The sequence below is a fragment of the Erinaceus europaeus genome, chromosome 9 (genome assembly GCF_950295315.1).
Source record: "Erinaceus europaeus chromosome 9, mEriEur2.1, whole genome shotgun sequence".
In the NCBI taxonomy this organism is placed as follows: Eukaryota; Metazoa; Chordata; class Mammalia; order Eulipotyphla; family Erinaceidae; genus Erinaceus; species Erinaceus europaeus.
In genome coordinates this window covers 42,712,584-42,736,731 of record NC_080170.1, presented here as the reverse complement: position 1 = coordinate 42,736,731, position 24,148 = coordinate 42,712,584, and the positions used below count along the sequence as shown (strand labels likewise).

The following is a 24,148-nucleotide window of genomic DNA, read 5'->3' as shown; positions in this document are numbered from 1 at the left end:
TTCTTTCTTTTTTCTTGCCTCACTGCCACGGTTATCATTGGGCCTCGATGTCTGCACTACGAATCCACTGCTCCTGAAGGCAATTTTTTCCATTATGTAGCCCTTGTTGTTATTGTTACTGTTGCTATTGTTGTTGGACAGGACAGAGAGAAATTGAGAGATATAAAAGACAGAGAGGGAGAAGAGAAAGACAGACACTTGCAGACCTGCTTCACCGCTTGCAAAGCGACTTCCCTGAAGGTGGGGAGCCGGGAACTTGAACTGGGATCCTTACCATACCATAGTCCTTGGGCTTTGTGCCATGTGCACTTAACCTGCTAAGCTACTGCCTGGCCCTACACCTCCATTTTCTTACCTATAGCATGGGGGTCACTGTAACTCATTCATGTGGCTATCTGAAATTCAAAGGGGGTACTTTGTGTGGTGAAACACTTAGAATAGCACCTTACAAAAGGAAGGGCTTACAGATTTTAGCTACCAGACCATTACTATTCATCTATATACTCTGTCCAATAATTATCATGGTGCTTTACATAAAATAGCTGATAAATATGCTTATTGTGAACATTGTTCACATGTTTAGGGATAAAATGACATCGATTTAAGTTCTTCATCTTCATAATTAAAAGGGTTATGTAAGTTGTATGGCAGAGAGTTAAAAGACTGAATTTTTTAATTTTAATTTTTTTTTTCATTATTGACCTGCAGACCTGCTTCACCGCATGTGAAGCGACTCCCCTGCAGGTGGGGAGCTGGGGGCTTGAACCGGGATCCTTACGCCAGTCCTTACGCTTTGCTCCACCTTCCCTTAACCCGCTGCACTACTGCCCGACTCCCAAAAGACTGAACTTTAAGAAAGTAAAAAATATATTAAAGCAAGAATATCCATTTTAACAATTTCATTAAGTAAAGAACTTATAAAGTCACTTGTGTGGTAGCTAAGGTATAGCAGCTAGCTACTGAATGAAGACATGGCTATTTTATATTCAATAGATTGAGCTATAACCTTGGAGCTGGTTTACAGGGGAATTCTTATTACATGAAACTAAGCCTATCCTATAAATGATTTAAATTCTGTTTTGTACTCAATGGGAGACCTACAAATCTGACTTCATTGAAGCAGTTTCTTAAAACTTAATATTCTAGGTAACGCTAATAAGTACTACCTTGAAATCTAATAAATAGCTACAAATAAACTTTCTCTGGTTCCAAGTCTGGTTGAGTACTAGCATAAAATTTTCACTTGGCTTTACAAGTCATATAACAGTGCATTTCTTTGGACTAACTGGTAGTGATATAATAAGCTTGTTAAAACTGCAACCATGTAATGTTTTAAATTATTTGTAAATCTGTACTAATGTAACATGACTTTTATATACATATGTAATTACATATATAATTAAGCATATATAGTTATAGCATATATAGTTATAGACTATTATACCAAGAGTAAGTTTTTAATTTTTCATTTCAATGTCTGTTAAAGACAACCAGGTGAGAAAAGAATGCCTACACTTACAATGTCAGTGATTGCTGGCCTGCCCAAGTCATCTAACAATGAGCTCAATTTCATCAGGGTCTCATAAAGGCTGACTGAAGAATGAACTAAAAATTTTAATCTAAATACAAGTTCCCAAAAGATTAACTGAATTCCATAGCACTTTCTTTGAACCATAAATGAAGTCACTGTAACATATTTGTAGCAAGTCAATTTAATCATCTTTGTCTCAGTTTCTATATATGTAAAGTAGGAAAAATAATATAGGCTTTTTAAAAAATTTATTCCCTTTTGTTGTCCTTGTTGTTTTTTGTTGTAGTTATTATTGTTGTCATTGTTGGATAGGACAGAGAGAAATGGAGAGAGGAGGGAAAGACAGAGAAGAGGAGAGAAAGATAAGACACCTGCAGACCTGCTTTACCGCTTGTGAAGCGACTCCCCTGCAGGTGGGGAGACGGGGCTCGAACTGGGATCCTTATGCCGGTCCTTGCGCTTTGCACCACCTGCGCTTAACCCGCTGCTCTACAGCCCAACTCCCAACATAGCTTTTAAAGCTGTTAAACATATAGTGTGGGGGGTATAGGATTAAGGGTTGAATAAACAAATCATGCAAAAACATACTGCTATCTTCTGTTACGTTTGCTAAAAAATTACAGAACAGCAACAGTTGGAAATTCCATTGGCAAAAATGCTGAAACTATAAGAATCTGATTATCTTAAAGATAATCAACAACACTCCAACACTCATGAAACTTCTGTGCAGGTGCTCTCATTATGATGCCTAGGTCCTTGCACACAAGTGTGCAGTCTACCAGGTGAGCTATCTTATGGTCACTCTATTTTTTTTTTTTTAAGGCCTGGCTCTTAAAGAAAAAACCATGAACACAGAGAAGAAATTAAGCACTCCTGTTTCCCAGCTCTTTTATATCTGAATTCTTTGAGTGGTCCAAAGTAAACTTCAGAAAGTAAACTGTTAGAGAATGTTGGAGGAATTTTAAATATATCAAAAAGAATGAGAGTAAAAAAGAATATAAATGAGGTAATGGAAAATGAGGATGTAATTTTGGATTTAAAAAACACCAGGGCTAACGCCATCTGGTCAGAGCTCAGTTCCAGGATCCAAAAGAAAACGACTGAACACGCTTTACTGCTGTTTTAAAATACATTATATAATCAAACAAAAAGGACAAGGTAAAGTAATTCATGGTGTCGTATATAATCTACAAAAAATGAAATACTAAACCTCAAAATACATTAAAATGGGTTTTTCATCACTACACACTTTTTATATCAATACCAGAACCTTTTAAGTATATTTAATTAGGTAAGATGTTACCAAAGAGAAGGTTTTTTTGTTTGTTTGTTTGGTTGGTTTTGTTTTTGTTTTTTACCTGAGCACTGCTCAGCTCTGGCTTATGGTGGTTTGGGGGGATTGAACCTGGGATTCTGGAGCCCCAGGTATTAAGAGTCTCTGCATAACCATTATGCCATTTACCATTATGCTATTTTACCCCCACCCAGAAGGTAAATATCTTAATTCTCTAAGTTGCAAAAAACTTCAGAAGAATCATACTGAACAGAGATAACAGTATTCAACATTTAAATATAGGCAAAAAGTGACTGAAAGAGAATGACTACTAATAATATAGACTCCTCTTCCATAACGCATGCAAAATGCCACCTACATCTGCTTGCGGTATTAGGAAATGTTAACTTCCATGAAGGAAAGAACAAAGTCAATCCTTTTAAGGGGCAAATTTACTAGGAAAATTCCTGTGCGCAGAGAGGGAGGGATTACCATGCTGAACAAAAAGAAAGTTAATTCTGTTTCTACATAAAATCAAACCAAATTATTTAATATATGCCAAGTACACATAGAATATTTCTTGTATGTAAATTTACATATGCATTTTTAAAGGGCTGATTCATTAAAATATCATAAAGAAATATTAAGGCTTTTCAGAGACTGGAAACATGGAGGAGAACAAAGGACAACTTTTCAATTATGAAACTCATCAATTTAATTAAAATTTAAGTGGGAGGAAGGTTTTCTCTTCAAGAATGAGGAGTCAGTGGTCCAGGAGGTGGCACAGTGCATAAGGCAATGGACTCTCAAGTGTGAGGTCCTGAGTTCTATCCTCGGCAGCACATGTACCAGAGTGATGTCTGGTTCTTTCCCTTTCTCCTACTTTCTCGTTAATAAATAAAATCTTTTAAAAAAATGAGGAGTCATATGTAGATATATCAGTGTACTCAAGGTAGGCCCAGTAGGTATATCATACCACTGTATTCAAGGCCTAGAAGTGCAGCAGAGATTTCAAAACCCATAACATTCTGCTTTTTTCCTCAGTAGAAATCAATAACTAGATCTACAACACTGAAGCTGGAAGATAATTTACCTGGGAGAGCACACACCTGGCTATGCATGAAGCTCAAGGTATGAATCCCAGCAATAGACAACACCATGAACGGCACTGGGAGAGCTCCGTAGGTGGTGGAGCAATGCTATGATGTCTCTCCTCTCAAAATAATAAAAGTATGTGTGTGGGGGGGGCAGTATTACAACACGTTGTGATTTTCAGTTTAAAAAATACGCCTTTTCCTCCAAAAAACACCAAAAGCTGACTGAACTAATGATCTTCCTGAACTTACATTAATAAAGCAGAAACAAGCCCAGAAAATGCACATGAAAGAATATTCATATTTCATACAACAAAATTATTTTTGCACAATGATATATTTTTCTCTCTCCAGCAAAACTTCCCATGCCAAATTCTTCAATCAATCTCGTAAGACTATTCTCCAGTGACAAGAACAAATGAGGGCCACTAATGATTTTCAGATTCAAAGCAGTAATTCTCATATAAAACAATTTTTTCCTTGCGATTTGCCAAGCTATTCCTTTCCAGAAAAGCTGTATTCTTATTCTAAGAATGTTTCACTCTATTGTCCAGGCTGATTTTAACTTTGAATGCAAGCAGCAGAAGAGATTTTTTTTTTTCAAGGAACACTGAGTTAAAAGCAAAGAAAACACATCTATTTCTTATAATTTAATGGATACAGAATTACAAATTAAATAGATAATATTAAAATACTGTCCACATCTCCTTAAAGTTTCACAAAGAATGAACAGTTTTGATTCTAACTCTCAGAGGTCACATCTCACACTGATAAAGATAATCAATCTTTACTTTTGTTACCTGCCCTATAGAATCTTCTGGTTGGTATATTCCTTCTATGGGAACTTTAGTAGACATAATAACAAAGATGAGCATTAAGGAAATTCTGTATACTTAAAGAGGGATAAATAGAAGGTATTAATTTGCATAATGTGAATTCTCTTTCCAAGATCTCTGACAGGTATTGTTCTATCAAATGTAAAGCACATTGTAAATGCTGACAGTCTGCACAACTGAGCTGGTACTTAGTGGGAAAACATGAGTGTACGCGAGTGGGAAAGCATTCTGAAATCAAGGCAAGCTAATTTAAAAACTACTATTCTAATTTACTTTAACTGGGACAAACTATGAAAAAAGTAACTATGAACAGGATATAAATTAGCACTATACAGTCATTCTTCAAAGTACTTCCGTATCAAAGATAAAGAATGAAAAAAAAAAGCTGTCTAATGTAAATAAATCAAGCAGTCAGAAAGTTGTATAAATTGAAAATGTTTCACTTATTTTTTTAAGTGCACGTTTTGATAGAGTACAATTCTCAAAGGGAAGATTTTCATGCTGAGAACTAAATAGTCATTAATACCTTCTCTGATGCTCTATTTTCCTTCCCAAGTCTACCAAATGTTTGAGTCAACTGGTCCACAACCATCTCACAATCTCCGGTACTTTTTTCACAAATAAGTAGAGTGATCAATAACTGTATGAAGACTATCACTACATAAAATTATGCAAATGCTAAGTTGTATGATCTCTACTAACTTCTTTACTATTTTTGGGTTTCTAATGCCTAGATAAAACAAGTATGTACCCATTTCTCTCTCCCTCCTTTCTCTCTTATCAATTATTTTACTTGTTAAAGAGAACCAGAGCATCAGCCTGGCCCACTGCAATGGACTAAATTCAGGACTTCAGCCTTAGGGCTCAACATTTTATCCATTGTGCCACCTCCTGGCCAAACACATATCTCATGTCATTGTAGAATATAAGAAGCAGAGAAGAAACTAGGGGGGGAAATCTATAGTTTAGTTGTGTAGTTCAGGTTACACTGAATATGATTACTAGTAGATTCAACTGGGTGATGATATTGTTGTTTGGAATAAGGGGATAGTAGAAGAATTTGCTTCTGAATGGGCTGAATTAGTTATCTACTTCATTCAATCAGCATGTGAGCAACTAACATGTTACTAGGCACAGGACTAAGTAGTAACAATATAAAAATCTGGTGTAGATCTTGGAGACATGAGGCAATATATAACATATGAGGGGGGACAGTGAATTTGAGCAAACGAATATAGAATAATACAGTAAGGAAAGAAGTAGACTTGAGTCCTGAGAAGAATGAGTATAAAAGAAAAAGGAGTAACAGAAGTTAGTAATGTAGAAGTTAGGCCTAGAATTTCAAGAGAAAAACTGGTACCAACCTCACAAAACTAAAATGAAGTTTGAGAATATTTACTAAATATTTTAACTAGGAAGTCAGTGATTTTATTTTTAAAAATTTCTCTGAGTCGAAGTTGAGAAAGAAGAACAGAAAGGGAAACTAAAAGCAGGATTTGACTAAATCTATAGGGCACCAAAGTAAAAACCCTGTGGTGAGGGTGCAGGTGAACATTTGGCTTCCTGGAGCAGCGGACTGGGGGTGGGGGTGGGTGGGATGGGACACATAGTCTTTTGGTGGTGGGAATGGTGTTTATGTACACTCCTATTAAACTGTAGTCATATAAATCACTATTTAATTAATATGAGAGGGGAAAATTGAGTGTATGTCTCAAACTTTTTAAAGCACAGACTAAGTCTTTTTAATACATAGGCTGAGTCTTTGATATGCAGACTCTCTCAAAAGCCTAGACCAGGGAGAACAGAGGCAACCCAACCGGTGGCATAGCTATATACAAGATGTTGGGTATTATACAGCAAATCCTAACAAAGGGATTTTTCAAAGTTAACCCAATTACCAAATAATAACCCAAATAATGTGATGATAACAATAACTATCTATTGTCTTCTTGAACCCTAAGACAGCAGGAACCTCACATTTCCACTATAGAGCATATATTTCCCCTAGTCCTGGAACCTCACTTTCCTGCATGCTTCTCTCAATTCATATCAAATAATACTGCATCTGCCGATCACAACCTAATCAATGCAACGAGTGCCACCTCAGCATGCTTCACTGCAGACTGTGTCCAGAGACTTTAGGTGTGGAATGACAACCTTTCAGCTTCGTTACTCGGGTGAGACCTTTCCTTTCATAGTATTCTCTAATTCCATTCCAGGCAGTTCACTTCCTAACAAAGTCCCAAAACCTAGATATAGACCAGGTCCCCTGGTATCACACGTATCCATAAACTAGGGCAAAATATATACCTGAAAGCAAAAGTACACAATAGTCTGTAGTGAGTACCCCCAAACACTTCATGTGCACTATTCCAGCCTTGAGGTCCATAATTGTTCAACAATTTGTTTGGCTTTGTATGTTAACTCTCTTTTCAGCCACCAGGTTCCAGATGCCAGCATGATGCCGACCAGACTTCCCTGGACAGACAACCCCACCAATGTGTCCTGGAGCTCTGCTTCTCCAAAGACCCACCCTACTATGGAAAGAGAGAGGCAGACTGGGAGTATGGATTGACCAGCCAACGCCCATGTTCAACAGGAAAGCAATTATAGAAGCCAGACCTTCCACCTTCTGCATCCCACAATGACCTTGGGTCCATACTCCCAGAGGGATAGAGAATGGGAAAGCTATCAAGGGAGGGGATGGGATATGGAGATCTGGTGGTGGGAATTGTGTGGAGTTGTACTCCTCCTATCCTATGGTTTTGTTAACATCTCCGTTTTAAAATAAGTAAATTAAAAAAAAAAATCTGAGTCAACAGGGAGAGAACAGCATGCTCAACAAAAGAAAGTAAGAAAGTAAATCCTGTCTTTAAAAAGGATCAACCAACTTTAATATATGCCACAGACATATATCATTTAAGAGTGTTTCCTGTATTCAACTTTACATAAACATTTTGAAAGGGGTTATTTGAGACTGCCTTCCAAACATCTAACAATGCGTTATTCACATTTTGCTGAAAATAATCTTATAATGTTACTGTTCAAATACTCCTTGGAATTTATAAACACTGTAAAATACACCATAAAGATAAGTTCCTAATCAAATGGTATATAAATCAGACTTGCATGTCTAGCACTAAGTTACATTTCCACAGCTAAACAACTCATTTTATCCAAGAAAATAACAGTATTTGTCAAGATCATTTTTCACCATTCATCCTAAAATACTTGCTAGTTACATAAAATAAGAACTCATGATGTTGAAAATTCAATAAATCTGGATTATTTTCTTCAGTTTGTGCTAAATATGTTCAGCTTTAAACCTCAGAACAAATTGCTGTTTCAGTCTTTTAACAGCATTACTAATGCAGCTAAAATGTATTGTTCTAACATATGGTTCATCTATAAGAACAAAAATTACCGTCTCTGAAAACCTTAAGGACTAAGAACTAACAATATAAAAATATATATTTTTTATCAACTTAACATTCTTTATCTGTTGATGAGAAAGACAGATAGAACCAGATATGCCTCAGGCACATGTGTGGCTGGGGATTGAACTTGGGACCTCATGCTTGCTTGAGAGTCCCAGTTCCTGGACCACATCGACTTAACCTTCTTACAGTAATTTTTTTTTTTTTTGCCTCCAGGGTTATTACCGGGGCTTGGTGCTAGCACTAGAATCCACTACTCCTGGTGGCCATTTTTTTCTTCCTCTCTTTCTTTCTTTCTTCCTTCCTTTTATTTATTTATTTATTTATTTATTTATTTATTTATTTATGGGCAAATTACATGGTATTCTTTTTTTAATTTTTATTTTATTTATTTATTCTCTTTGTTGCCCTTGTTGTTTTATTGTTGTAGTTATTATTGTTGTCATTGTTGGATAGGCCAGAGAGAAATGGAGAGAGATGGGGAAGACAGAGAGGAGGAGAGAAAGATAGACACCTGCAGACCTGCTTCACCGCCTGTGAAGCGACTCCCCTGCAGGTGGGGAGCCAGGGCTCGAACCGGGATCCTTATGCCGGTCCTTGTGCTTTGCGCCACCTGCGCTTAACCCGTTGTACTACAGCCCGACTCCCTATTTTTTTTTTTTAATTGATCAGATAGGACAGAGAGAAACTGAGAGGGGAGGGAAGATAGGGAGAGAGACACACACCTGCAGATCTGCTTCACCACTCGTGAAGCGAGCCCCCTGCAGGTGGGGAGTCAGAGACTTGAATCTGGATCCTTGCATTTGGTACTATGTGCACTTAACCCAGTGCACCACGCCCCACCCACCCCTCCTTGCAGTAGTATTTTTAAAATAGATTTATTTGTTATTTGAGGGGGAGTTGGGAGAGAAGCAGAGCATCACTCTTTTACATGCTATGCCAAAAAACTGAACTTGGGACCTCATGATTAAGAGTCCAAAGCTTCATCCATTCACTGTGCCACCTTCTGAGACAGCAGCAGTCTTTTAGGATAGGATACACATACTTTTGAAATATCTTGCATTGTATATAACTTACAGATTAGAGCAGAGTCAGCACTAGTCATAATGTACACAGGGACATTACTCACCTAAGTAGGGAATGCAGGGTGTCATCTTTAAGCTACTTATATAGTCTCTGAGTCTTTTGTAGTTATCTTCTTTACTCATTACATATTCTAATTTTTCAAAAGTAGTTTTGTCTTTTCGACTTAATAACTAAAAACAAACAAAATTCCAAGTTATTTCCAAATCTCATTTTATTAATTATGCTAAATTTTAATTCCAAAGTTAAGACCACCTTTAATTATACTTTGTAAATATAAGTAAAAATAAGACATGTCTATTAAGATAACCCAAACCCATCATTTATGAAATACAGCATCCTGTGTATATAAATAAAATTTAAACTTACTAAATAGTAATTATAGTTCAACTTTACAATTGGTTACGTAGTTTTTGATCATTCTCTAAGTTAAAATAATTATGCATTCATATTCAGCTCAAATGCCTTCACATTTAATACACGGTATCTTGATTTCTCAAAGATAAGTCACTTTGATATAATCATTAGGAAATAGTATATTTCACAACTTAAGAACTTTTCTTGATGATTTGAACCATAGCTACTCCTAAAAGTAACTGTGTCTTCCTATGTTGTGGAATTTTACTAAGACTTTTCTTCTTTGATATTTTATCTTTTATAGATGAATAATGTAGTAATTTAAGAGATGTGATGGGTAGGTTTGTGCATGCCTTTTGAAAAAAATAGATATGAGAAATAAAAGTCAATCACCCAAATAATACAAATTTAAAGGTCCAAAAAGATAGCCTTTTAAGCATTATAAAAACTCACACAAAAAAGCCTTTTTTACATAAAAAGAATTACTACTTCATGATGAATCAACAAAATCTGTCTGTATATCATAAAAACTTGTGTTCTAATTTTCTTCTAATACTATGAAGTTAAACAGAAGGGCTGATATAGTGATGAAGAGACTAAGGTGATATAGTGATAAAGAGACTAAGACTCAAAAATGAGTGATTGTTCCTCATTGGTCACTTGGAATCATTTAAGCAATTGACAAGCATCAAGGTTTACAACTCAGTGATCAAACTACGTTTGCACTGTTCTTATTTCACTTTCTATCTGTGACAGGTTCCTCACTGGACCAGACTTCTTGCTGCTGTAACCAAATAGAACTCCTTACTCTCCTATTAAATTGGATAGACTATTCCTGCTCTCTAGAGTACTGACTTGGGTTCCCTCTTGCTTAATCAGGGTATCACTGGAGTAATCTTGTTCTCTTAACATTTTCTCCATTCTACATCACTGACCCCAGTGGACAAAAAAAGTCATGGATCTCATCTCCAAAAACAAAACAAAACAAAAATAAACTAAGTAATACAATACAAATGTGAGACTATGGTTTCCCATTCCTTTGTAGCCATAACCAGATTTCTCTGCAGCAATTCTTCAAATGCATTTCTCTTTCTCTTGCTGTCAGTCTTTTTTTTTTTTTTTTCACCAGAGCACTCATCAGCTCTGGTTTACGATGGTTCAGGGCCTGAATCTGGGACTTCGAAGCCTCAGGCATGACAGTCTGTTTGCGTAACCATTATGCTATCTACCCCTGCCCTGCTGTCAGTCTTCTAGCCTACCACCATACTCAGGCTACCCTTGCCAAGGGACCGAATGCTTTAGCTTCCTTCAACTTTTTAATAGCATATGATAAAACAGATTACTTTTTCTTGAAACACTTTCTCCAGAGATTTCTCTAGTCAATTCCTTTCACGTTTCCAATCTCTAAATCTTAGAGGGTTCCAGGTCTTTTTATCAGTGCTCATATCCTGGACAATGTCAACCAACCTCATGTTTTGTTATTATTTAAAAAATTTTTTGCCACCAGCCTTATTGCGGAGGCTCAGCGCCTGCACAACACTACTGCTCTCCATGTGGAGTTGTTTTCTTTCTTCTCTTTTTCCTTTTTTTATTTTTTGATAGAGTGAAAGACAGACAGAAGAAGACAGAGAGAAAGTGAAGGAGAGACATCTGTACCACTGCTCTACTGCTCATAAAGCAGAGGTGCAGGTGGGCGCTGGGGGTGTGAAGCTGAGTCCTCAAGCATGGCAACTTGTGTGAACTACTAACTAGCTGCTAATATGTAAATATATATTTTTACCAGAGCACTATTTAGCTCTGGTTTATGGAGGTACCAGGGATTGAACCTGGAACACTGGAGCCTTAGGTATGAAAGTCTTTTGTATTAATCACTATGCTATCTTCTCTGTCCCAACTTTATGTTTTAAATATTGTTATTTGTTCTGTTGTGGAAGTGGAAGACTGAGAGCAATAATAAACAAAAAGAAATATCTAGCCAAAACTATTCCTTAAACTGTATCCCTCAGCCTGACATTATAATTCCCACATGGGTATTTATCAGCCAGCTCAAACTGGGTATGTGGAAAATAAAGCCCTCACCCCACAATTCTCTATTTCCTGAGTTATCAGTAAGTGGTTTTCATTATTTGTTATCATCCCTCTGAACTCTCCTTCCCTCCCTTACTCCACTGTTAACAATGTCCACTCTGCAATCCTCTAAAATTGCCTGGGCTTTCTCTATAATGTTCATCCCCTTTGCCTGGAATCCTCTTCTTCCAGATGTGCATATAAAAGGTTCTCTACCCAGCTCTCATTTATTTACTTACATTTTATTTTTTCCCACTAGAAAGTAAGCTGCTGAAGATGGGATTTTGCCTATGTCACTCACTGTTATATGTCAAGCCTAGTACACTGTGGAATACTAATAAAGGAGCTCTTACTAAATTAAAAAATTATTTTCCATGGAAATACATGTAGAAGACAATGAAAATAACTTAAAGCAAAATGAAAATTAATGAGGTATCTCATTTCAAAACCAGGTTATAAATTAAAATAGAACTCTTTCTCCTTAAACTTCAAAGATGGATTTCATTACTAAATTTATGATCATTTCCATTCCTCAATGAAATTCAACTTTTAAATGAACATGGTTACCATTAGTTGAAAAAAATTTAATAAAAAAACCCTTCACACAGGTGTTTCTAAGACATAAATATAATGTTAAGAGCATGGCAAGCTTTTCAATGCTAATGTTTTTCTAATATAGAATTCTACCTTGGTTTTCACTAGAAACATGTCTCTTCAAAAATTATAAAATGAGAAAGCAACACTAGACTAACTTTAGTAATTAAAAAGAAGTTTTCTGTAGCCAATCATGTCTTTGTCAGATGAACTTAAGTACACACTAATTTACTACAAAATTTAAATCACTCTAACATTAAAAAAGTATTAATATGGTTAAATATAACTACACCTAAGATATTGTTTACATAAATTAAAAAACACCTAGACATATTGAGACCATCACATAATTCAAACAGGAAAACACATAAATATACAAAAGTCAAAATTCATACTGCAAACTTGTTAAAGTAGTGGCCAAATGTGGCTAACATATTAGAATGTATAGCAACAATGCATAATTCCATTTCAACTACATTCTTCATTATTTATAATAAAAAAGCTAAGAATTTATGGAATACTATACAATAAAAATCAAAGTTAGTAAACTGTTTCAGAGACTAAAAATTTAGATATTCCTCAGTACTTTTTCAATGCATAGTCTTTTTTTTAATTTAATTTTTTAAATTTATTTTTAATTTAAGAAAGGATAAATTAACAAAACCATAGGGTAGAAGGGGTACAACTCCACACAATTCCCACCACCCAATCTCCATATCCCATCCCCTCCCCTGATAGCTTTCCCATTCTCTATCCCTCTGGGGGCATGGACCCAGGGTCATTGTGGGTTGCAGAAGATGGAAGGTCTGGCTTCTGTAATTGCTTCCCGGTTGAACATAGACGTTGACTGGTTGGTCCATACTCCCAGTCTGCCTCTCTCTTTCCCTAGTAGGGTGGGTCTCTGGGGAAGTGGAGCTCCAGGACATAGTCTTTTTAAAAATATTTTCTTTTTGAGAGATATGGGGAGAGAGAGAGAGAAAGATACAGAGAGGAACAAAAGAGCACTGCTCAGCTCTGGCTTATGGTGGTGCAGGGAATTGAACCCGGGACATCAGAGCCTCAGGCATGAAAGTCTCTGCATAACCATTATGCTCTCTACCCCCAGCCCCAAAGCATAATCATTAAATGACCAAATATGACTTTTTACAGTTATGCATTCTTGTGACTATGCAATGTTACAATGTCAAAGAGTAAAAAGACTCTGCAAATTATTTCCTAAAGAGCCGAAACAAAGCACTAAGTTGCAATTTACCTCCAAATTACCTGCTAAGTAACTTTCAGTAAGCAAGGTACAAAATTAAAATACTTTTCTATTATCATATTATTAACTTTACTAAGAAATGCCAAATAAATGATACACTGTTCTTTCAACAGGAAGTTAAACATTTCATTAACTAAAGAAGATTACTCACCGCCCATGTTTTAGTCAACCTAAAAATTGGGGCACTTTGTAAGCCAGAAACCACTGCCATAAGCGCATGAAGATTGTTCAGTTCATATAGTTTCTGAAGATTTGGAAAGGGGGGGGGGAAGAGGTAAAAAATAAATAGCATGAATTACAAGAAAATAGACTGAGTAACAGTAAGTACCATCTAGGTATTCGGTACTGTTCTAGTCTTTACTAGATTCACTGTTGGAGAGAGCTGTCTTAAGAGTAATTGCTATGCTAATAGCAAATTGATGTGGGCCAACAGAACTCCCCCATTCTTACTTGGCAATACCCTTAACCTCTGGAAAACAAATATTCCTCCAGCTGGGTAACGTATTATTAAAACAACCAAAGGGATGACTCTTAGGGGAAAAAAAAAAGCTACGACTCTTTATCAAACTTACTGGGTATGATCAAGCATATACCTTTCTAGTATGCAGTTTCCTTCCTTATAGTGAAAATTATTGTCTCTGTCTAAAAATTCAAGTTTCAAGATAGGATGTGTGTCAAGGACCTTGACCTGGTCTTTTATTGAGTATCTCTATAAAACAAGTGATACAAAATTAAATTATAGAATGATTCATCATAAGCAAAAATTTAAAAACACAGAACAAAACATTATTCAGGGGTATAGATACAGTGAAATTATCAATGAAAAAGCAAGTGTAAAATTCACAGGAGTGCTTTTTCTTTTTTTTTTTTTTAAGCAGGAAGATGAGACTGCATATGAATAGGCAAACAGAACTTCAGAGTGGCTCTGAAAGGAGTCTGGGTCAACATACTCTACCACTCAAGGAAGATGGGTCCTGAAATGAGTGCTGCCTAAAATGTCCCTAACTATTACTACAGAATGTGAGCTCAGACCTATAGGGATGTAGAGATTACACAGGCTCCTGTGATAAATATGGGCCTCAGATCAGACTGATGGGGTTTACAGTTAACAGTATTTATATACTTCTACCATATTTGGGAACTACCCTCCTTCCCTGATGCAGCTTTTTAGTCCTATGCCCAACTCTGACACCATCTCCCCATACAATACCTTTAGCCCACCTGCATGTTAGCTGTCAGGCTCAGGCAAAAATTAATAAAATCACGGTCCCCTTGAAATATACCTAAAACAGACTTCCTAGTTTTTTCCAAAATGGAGACCCCAAATCTCATCTGTTCTATTCTTACCTTTAGATTACTGATTACTAAACAATTTGTTTTGCTTTATACCTTAATGCTTATCAGCCACCAAGTTGTAGATGCTACCATGACACCAACCTGACTTCCCTATGGAGACGACCTCACCAATGTGTCCAGGAACCCCACCTCTCCAGAGCCCTACTCCACTAGGGAAAGACAGAAACAGGCTGGGGGTATGGATCGACCTGCCAACATCCATGTCCAGAGGAGAAGCAATTACAGAAACCAGGCCTCCCACCTTCTGCATGGTATAAAGAATAGGAAAGCTTCCACTGGAGGGGATGGGATATGGAACTCCAGTGGTGGGAACTGTACCCCTCTTATCCTACTGTCTTGTCTATCACTATTAAATCAATAAAAGGAGGAGGAGGAGAAGAAGAAGAATTACTTCAGAGTGGGCAGCAGGTGCGTTGGGTATCCTATCATATTATCATTCTTTTGATACCTTAAATATATATGGTATGGAATAAAAATTCTTTTGTGTCTACATCACGTATGTCAAACTGGCTAGGCTACAAAGCCCAGTTATTTGACCAAATATGAATAAAGTGTTGCTATGAAGAGATTTTACAGGTGAGGCTAAAATTTACAGTAAGCTGACCTTAATTAAAGGAGTTACATTCAATAATATACCAGGCAGAAGTTTATTAGCTGAAATGCCTTTAGAGTAAAAATAAGATTCAGGAGAGGTCAGTTCAAGACTGCAGCCCCAATTCCTACCAGCCCTACCTACAGATTTCAGGCTTGCCAGCAGTACTTCCTCCAAATCCCTATATATAGTTCTTTAGACACACACACACACACACACACCATAGAAGTCAGAAGGATTGAGGACAGAGATTAAAAAATAAAAAATAATTTATGAATTTATGGTGGTCTGGGAGGTAGTGCAGTGATAAAGCTTTGGACTTTAATGCATAAAAGTCCTGAATTCACTTCCCAGCAGCACATGTGCTGGAGTGTCTGGTTCTTTCTCTCTCCTCCTCTGTTTCTCATAAATAAATATATAAATAAGATCTTTAAAAAAAAAAAGAATTTATGGTTTGGAATGAACATGGCATTACCAAGATAACACAAAAGGCTGAGCCTACACTGGGATTAAATGATTACTATTGATAAAAGAAGCTAGTGACAGGCTTGATGGCCAAAGTTTGGTGGTTTTTAGTGTAAGATACAAATAAAGTAAACAAAACAAAACAAAAAAACTAACAATAGCATCAGAAAATAATATTGCAAGTCACTAATCATGGAGAAATTTAATTTCTTTTAGTTAGAAGCCAATACTTATTCAACATATCATAAAGAATGTTTCAAAAAATTTACTTTTCTGCAAAAATATCAGTTTTAGTAGGCTAGCTCTGCCACCTAGTGCCAAAGAATGTTAGTATACATTGTTTCAAGGACAATGTTGAAAAACTTTAGTTTTGATAAAAGTTATTATTTCACTATATGACTGACAATCACAATACTTTACAGTATAAATACATATTCTCATTTTATTCTTTTTTTCCACTGGTAAGGTAAACTTTTTGTTTGTTTTTTAAGATTTTATTTATTTATTAATGAGAAAGACAGGAGGAGACAGAAAGAACCAGACATCACTCTGGTACATGTGCTACTGGGGATTGAACTCAGGACCTCATGCTTGAGAGTACAATGCTTTATCTACTCTGCCATCTCCTGGACCACAAACTATTTCTTAAAACAGTAATGAGGCTACAATTATGACACATTTTAATGAAGATTATTTACATCTTCCTCTTCCCCACTATAATGTAAGCTGTAGAGGGTAGGACTTTGCTTCACTGCTGTTTTTCAAGCAATTAGTACCTGGCAGATCATGAAATATTAATAAAGGAGCTGTTTCTAAAATAAAAATAGTATTTTCTATGAAAATACAAGTGGGAGACAATAAAAATATTTTCAACCTGTTATAGGTTTTTACAAACTCAGGTGTCTTCCTATGCAAGGCAATGTTCCAACTCTATTGTAAATTCTGACAATTCTTTAAATCTATATTCCAATTTTCTGTTGCATTTATTATCTGTGTTCCACACACAAAATAATACTTAACATATATGGTTAACATTCTTTTTAAAAAATAAAGTCTTGGGGGCTGGGTGGTAGGTAGCACAGCAGGTTAAGCATACTTAGCATGAAGAACAAGGACCGGTGTAAGGATCCTGGTTTGAGTCCCCAGCTCCCCACCTGCAGGGGAGGGGTCACTTCACAAGTGGTGAAGCAAGTCTGCAGGAGTCTATCTTTTTTTCCCCTCTCTGTCTTCCCCTCTTCTCTTGATTTCTCTTTGTCCTATCCAACAACAATGACAGCAGTAATAACAATAATAAACAACAATGATGATAAACAACAAGGGCAACAAAAAGGGAAAAAAATAGCCTCTAGGAGCAGTGGGGACTCATAGTGCAGGTGCCAAGCCCCAGTGATAACCCTGGAGGCAATAATAAATAAATAAATAAATAAATCTTATTCTCCACATGATTGACTGAATAATCTATATCAAAAGTAAGGAGCTAGAGTCAGGAACTAACTCACCTGGCTAGGCGCCTGCCTTGCTATGTAAATGGTTCAGGTTTGAGTTCCAGGACTACATAGAAGTGCCACAGCACTAGGGGAAGCTCCAGAACTAAGTTGTCTCTCCTGCTCTCTATTTTAATAGAAAGAATGAAAAATTGGTCTGGAAGCAGTGAAATTGCACATGCATAAGGCCATGACACCACAAAAGAAAAAAAACAACAAAACCTATCTGGTCTATATTCTCATACTTAATTTCTATAAGGCATTCTCTGTCATCTGCAGAAAATCTACTATTTTATAAGTATTACATTTCACAACAATATAACCTTTGACTACCTATTCAGTCAAATAAATCCTATAATTCAGCTGTGGGGCGGGGTTTAGAAAAGGAAGAGGAAGAAAATGGAAGGCATAAAGGAAAAGGAGGGGTAACAGGCATCTGATTTAAAGAATCATTTACATTAATCAATAGACTTTATTTTCCACTGACAATAAATTTTAAGGAGGGTGTCAAGGGCAAATACTAACATATAAACATTTCTGAATGCCTGAATTCAAAAGTAAAAACTCATGTTTTTCTTACCTTAGCAGTTTTAATATAGTGGCTTAAAACTTCTGCTCTAATTTTTAATGTCTGAGCATGAAGAATCTCTCTAACAACCCAAAAGCTTACCTGCAAAGAAAGATAAAAAAAAAATCATTCTTTGTTATGATCAAATAAACTATAAGAATTACTTAATGAAAAACGTGTAATTGTTCAAAATTGTTGCCATGTTTTCTCTTTTCCTGACTCATCTATCAAGATAAAACCAGTATTATGTGTGTTTTCAGATATATATATATGAGAGAGAATATGAGAGAGAGAGAGAGAGAGAGAATATGAGAGAGAGAGAGGCTCAAGGAAAAAGTGACAGACCATAGCACCAAATGTCCTTCAATGAAGTAGGGGCTGGGATAGAATGTAGGTCATGCACATGCCCCTAGAAATTACATTTTTTTAAACACAACTAAAAAAGAAGGAACACTGTAATTTCTCAACAACTGCACTGAAAATCATTACCCCCCAATAAAAATGATAAAATTGACATTTCAGAACAATTAAAATCTTATGTGCATATTAAAAAAATAAAAATAATTATATTCATACACATGGTCCACCCACATGAAGAAATACTCCACTTATGATTAGAGAAATGCAAATCAAAAGTATACTGAGGTGGCCAGGCAGTGGCATACCCAGTCAAGTTTATGTTACCAGGCACAATGACCCAGGCTCAAGCTCCTATTTCTCACCTACAAAAGGTAAGCTTCATGAGTGGTGAAGCTGGTCTGCAGGTTTCTCTCTCCCTCTCCATCTTACCCCTCCCCTCTCCAATTAAATAAAAAAAAAAAAGAACAACAACAACAATAAAACCTACTGGGATTTCACCTCACACCTGTGAGAACTGCTTACATAAACAGAACAGGAAATGATAGGTGCTAGTTAGGTTATGGAGGAAAAAGGACTCTATTCCACTGTTGGTGAGAATGCAAACTGGTGCAGCCCTTTTGGAAGACTATATGGAAGATCCTTAAACAAATAAAAACGGAGTTACCTTATAATCCAGCAAGATCACACTCTTAGCATTTATCCAAATGACATACAAACACTTACTCAAAAGAACATATGCAACCCTATATTTATAGCTTCATTATTCACAAAACTAAAGAGTGGAAGCAGCCTAAATTCCCATTAACAGATGACTGGCTAAAGAAGCTATGGTGAGGGAGTCAGGCAGTAGCACAGTTGGTTAAGCACAGGTGACGCAAAGTGCAAGGGCGTAAGGATCTCAGTTCGAGCCCCCGGCTCCCCACCTGCAAGGGAATCTCTTCACAGGTGGTGAAGCAGGTCTGCAGGTATCTATCTTTCTCTCCCCCTCTCTGTCTTCCCCTCCTCTTTCCATTTCTCTCTGTCCTATCCAACAATGACATCAATAACAACAACAATAACTGAATAATAAAACAAGGACAACAAAAGGAAGGAAATAATACTAAAGCTATGGAACTGGAGTGAAGTAAGTAAAGAGATGAAAGACAGCTACCAGATGGTTTCACTCACGTGGCATCTAAAGATTGGAGACACATAAGAAAGAAAGAAAGAACGAAAGAACGAAAGGAAGGAAGGAAGGAAGGAAGAAAGGGAGAGAGAGAGAAAGAAAGGGGGAGGGAGGGAGGAAGGCAGAAGGGTAGGGTAGGGTAGGGTAGGGTAGGGTAGGGTAGGGTAGGGTAGGGTAGGGTAGGGTAGGGTAGGGTAGGGTAGGATAGGATAGGATAGGATAGGATAGGATAGGATAGGATAGGATAGGATAGGATAGGATAGGATAGGATAGGATAGGATAGGATAGGATAGGAAGAGTCTAAGACTTTGTAAGAACTATAGTGGTTACCAATAGAAGGGTTAAGATGCAGAACTTATGTGGGGCATGCAGTGTGGAACTATATATACTCTTTAACCCTACAATCTTGTAACCTGTTATTAATCCTTCGATGTGGTGGGGGCTAGGCTAGGTTGAAATCATGGCAAAACACTATCCAAGTGAGCTATTTTGCTGGCCCTGTTAGCACACTTCTTAACATAGGTTAATCAGATGACTTTACCATGTAAGCAATTTCTTCAAGTCTCTCCCCTCCATACTGTATCTCTATCTAAGGGGGATCATCAAAGGGCCACAATACTGGTGAAGGGAAGACTCAAATAATTTACTGACAGAGGGAAGCAATACCACGTTTATCGTCTATTGACGTAGGCTCTGTGTGGTTAAAGAAGAAAAACAGGTCTCTATGAGAATTTGGAGTTGATATTTTCACAACAGAGAATGATGCATGTTCCTCAACCAAAACATTTAACTTGAGAAATAGCCCTAGATTTGTGACAGCCCTCAGAAATGGTGAAAGCAAATAAACAGTCTCACAGCAGGTCCTTTAAAAGCACTGTACTGTTCAGCGTCATTTTATCACACTGTTGATGAGAATAAAATATCCTAGCCCATGCTGACTGAAGTGAGACTGAGGACCTGCTTTATTGCACATTGTCCTAAAGATGTAATTTCCAAGATCATAAGGTTCAGCAGAGATAACCAAGAATGAGTACTCCAAGGTTCTCAGATATCAACCGAAATTATGAAACAGTGACTGGGGAAGTTGCTCAGTGGGTAGAGCATAGGATTTGCATGTGAAAGTTCCCTAATATAGCATATGCCAGAATAAGAAATGCTCTGTTCTCAGTCCCTTTCCCTCTCTACTACGAAATAAATAAATATTTAAAAATATTATAAAACAAAATGTTGAAAATAAGTTACGAAATAAACAAATAAGAAATGGCACCAGTATAAGGCATAATGATGTGAAACAGATGTGACACATCTGAAGACAATTAGTGAATTTAAATATAGATCTGAGGAAACCATGCTGAATGGAGCAGAACAAGACTGATGTGAAAAGGCTGAGACAAGTAGCAAAGCATGTCATATTTAAACAAATTTCCACAATGAATTAATTAGGGAAATAGAAATCATGAAGAAATATTTAAAGAGATATTGGGTGAAATGCCCTTAAACTGACATAAAAGTCAAACTATTTCCTGATGAAAATTATATATTGATATTTCAGAAACTAAACACAAAATCCTATATGCAACTCACATGATTAAATCTTCTTGTGAAGGCAACTGCATTTGGTGCAGAACTATATTTTTCTTTTTTATTCCATCCACAACTTGAAAGTTCCTTGAAAAAACAAAGTGAAAATTAAATACAAATTAAATAAATTACCCAGTTTTTAAATCAAGCATGTCAAAACAAGAGGTGTCCTTTTTTAGAGCTATTTTATTTGAAAAGGACATATTTACTACTGTAAGAACTGAGTCAAATCCTTAAAGCAAATTTTCTTATTAAATATAAGAAGGTAAAATTACTTGACTGTAGAAAACTAGACATATTCTACAGGCAGATTGGGGAATCTTCTCTGAAGAAATTTTTCAAGTGACATTCACACAGTGAATATACTAGTTATCATGTTCCATTCAATCATTCTGTCTCTAAACAGTTTTCTAGCCCCTTATCAATAAAGTGACAGTTAACCCCAGATATTAGAAGAAACCTCTCTATTAAAAGGGTTTGTTTCCCCACAGGGTCTGTCAATAAAGTTGAAAGGAACCAAGAACTTGAGTTAAAAAAATTTAATTTTAAACTAATCTTTGATTGAAAGATCATTCTTTCTCATTATTAATAAAATTCATTACCATTTATATATTTATTATTGCATTAACCTGTAGGCTATGGATTACAGTAGGACTGGCAATTTGTGTGACTATGTCTCTAACACAGATACATATTTTTTTCTCTCCTTCTCTCTCTCTGTTTTTCTCTAACACAGATATTTTTTGTGCCATATTACATTTGGTGTAAAGACATCAGAAATACTACTTGACATTCATCACTATTTAGAAATTAGGGCAATTATTAGACTCATATCCAGATCTTTTTTTTTTTAATTTTGTATTATCTTTATTTGTTGGATAGAGACAGCCAGAAATTGAGAGGAAGGGGGAGATAGGGAGGGAGAGAGACAGAGGCACCTGCAACATTACTTCACCATTTGCAAAGCTTTTCCTCTGCAGGTAGGGACTGGGGGCTTGAACCTGGGTCCTTGTGCATTGTAACACATGTGCTCAATCAGGTGCGCCATTACCTGGCTCTAGATCTTAATATATTAATAAGAAAAAATATATATATTACTATATAACAGTCTATGTTTTGATGTGGTTATCTTAACAGAGCAGATTCCACTTAGAAGAGCTCCAGGCTTTAATCTGAAAAGGGGGTAGAGGTTCAAAACAGGTTAAGAAGCCTCGTAAAACAAAAACTGCAACTACCAACAAAAACTGCAAGGGCAGTGGGGGCTTAGAATCTATAGAAAAAAACAAACCTCACAGGCAAAAGTCAAGGCAGGGAAGAAAACTAAGAAAAGAAAAAAGGCAAAGCTATATAATAATTCATTATTCTCAGGTAGGTAAGAAAAAGATATTTTTCCTATTAGACAAGAAACAGAAAGCTATTAAAAACATTCAGACAGCACAACAGAACCCTTAGAAATAAAAATTTAATAAAAATAAATTTACAATGAGTAGTACAGTTGAGATAAAGCCTTTTAAATAATAAGTTAATCATAGAGCAAAACATGTTGCTTAGAAGAATCCATGAAAGTCAACATCTGAAATAACTAGAAGACAAGGAAAATAAAAAAACTATTGTCCATAGTGAGTATAAATAAATAAATAAATAAATAAATCATCTAACATATCATATGGTCCAACATCAAAAAATTTCAAAGCACAGACAAAGAGATTATAGATTTGCCAGAAATTTAAAAGCAAAAGAAAGAGAGAAGAAAGAAAGAAAGGAAGGAAGAAATTTAACACAATGGTTAGAAGGCACCAGATATTTCAATAACAACACTTAAGTTAAAAGACAACTGAAATAGTGTCTTTAAAATCCTAGAATTCTATATCCAACAGTAATATAAATTACATTGAAGAGAAAAATACAGACATTGCTGACATGGAAGTCTCAGAGGACCTATCATCTATACAGCTATTCCAGAGAACTAGTAGAATATGTGCTCTATCAAAACAAACTGATCACTGAAGATAAAGGAAGGCAAGTAATATAGCAAACTGAAGAGGCAATACAGAAAATGGAGGGAATCTCTGAATTTAAAATGAAACAACTCCTGGGACAAAGTTGTGAACAGATTAAATAAGAGCCACAAAGTAGATACACAGAAAGTAATCAGAAAACAGAGATTCCAAGAGAGACGTCTATGGAAGATGAAAACAATAGCCTGAGTGCCTGAATGTATTGGGCAAGACACTCATTATGATCACTTCCAGTTGAAAAATGGATTTGGCATATTGCACCAACGTAGGACTCTGGAGGTGGGGAGGACTTAGGTGAAGGGCTAGAGTGTTATGGGAAAAATGAGAAATGTTACACATGTACCAACTACTGTTTTATTTACTGTGGACTGGAAACCATTAATCCCCCAACAAAGGAAGGAAAAAAAGGCAAGTTGGAAGAAAAGAAAAAAAGGAAGAGAGAGGAGAGAAAAGAAAGAAAGGGAGAGAGGAAGGGAGGAAGGAAGGAAGGAAGGATGGAAGGAAGAAAAATGAGTGACAACTAGCAAATAGTAACCATGGCCCAATTGTTCATATATGTAACTTCCAGGAAAACTGAGGAAAAGGTAAAAGAGACTGCTCTGTAATATTTTAGCAACTTCTAATGAATCTATAATTATCCTATAATTACTATTTTTTGAAACTTTTTGTGAATCTATAATACCCTCAAATAAAAAACAATAACAGCAATAAAAATCCACTATTGAACTGAGAGTAAAATGCACCAAGACTACAGGAACTCATTCACTATTATCTTCTAAAACCCTGAACTGGATCTGTGTGTAAACTGGACTTAGAGAAATTCTGCTCTGCCCCACACTTCTGCCTCAACAGCCACCAAATCTCTCTGTGAAAACGAAACAACTTTTTTTCCTTTCATTTGTATTATTATGTTATTAGGGAAATAATGATTTACAACAGTTATTGTCATATGAGTACAATTTATTTATCTTTCTTTATGCCAGAAATGTAAATTGGGCCAGCCTCTGAAGAAGAGTCTGGAGATTC

The 24,148-nt window shown here is 36.2% G+C and overlaps 1 protein-coding gene across 3 annotated transcripts in view; it reads right to left on the bottom strand.

Moving 5' to 3' along the window:
- The window catches only part of RALGPS2 (Ral GEF with PH domain and SH3 binding motif 2), a 144,951-nt gene that overhangs the window by 66,872 nt on the left and 53,931 nt on the right, over window positions 1-24,148 (bottom strand). For all 3 annotated transcript variants that reach the window (XM_060197741.1, XM_060197743.1, XM_060197742.1), the window contains exons 5-8: window positions 21,108-21,191; window positions 18,011-18,100; window positions 13,685-13,777; window positions 9,301-9,427 (exon numbers count right to left, since the gene is read on the bottom strand). In XM_060197741.1, coding sequence (XP_060053724.1) covers window positions 9,301-9,427; window positions 13,685-13,777; window positions 18,011-18,100; window positions 21,108-21,191 — 394 coding nt within the window. The remainder of the gene's footprint in view (window positions 1-9,300; window positions 9,428-13,684; window positions 13,778-18,010; window positions 18,101-21,107; window positions 21,192-24,148) is intronic.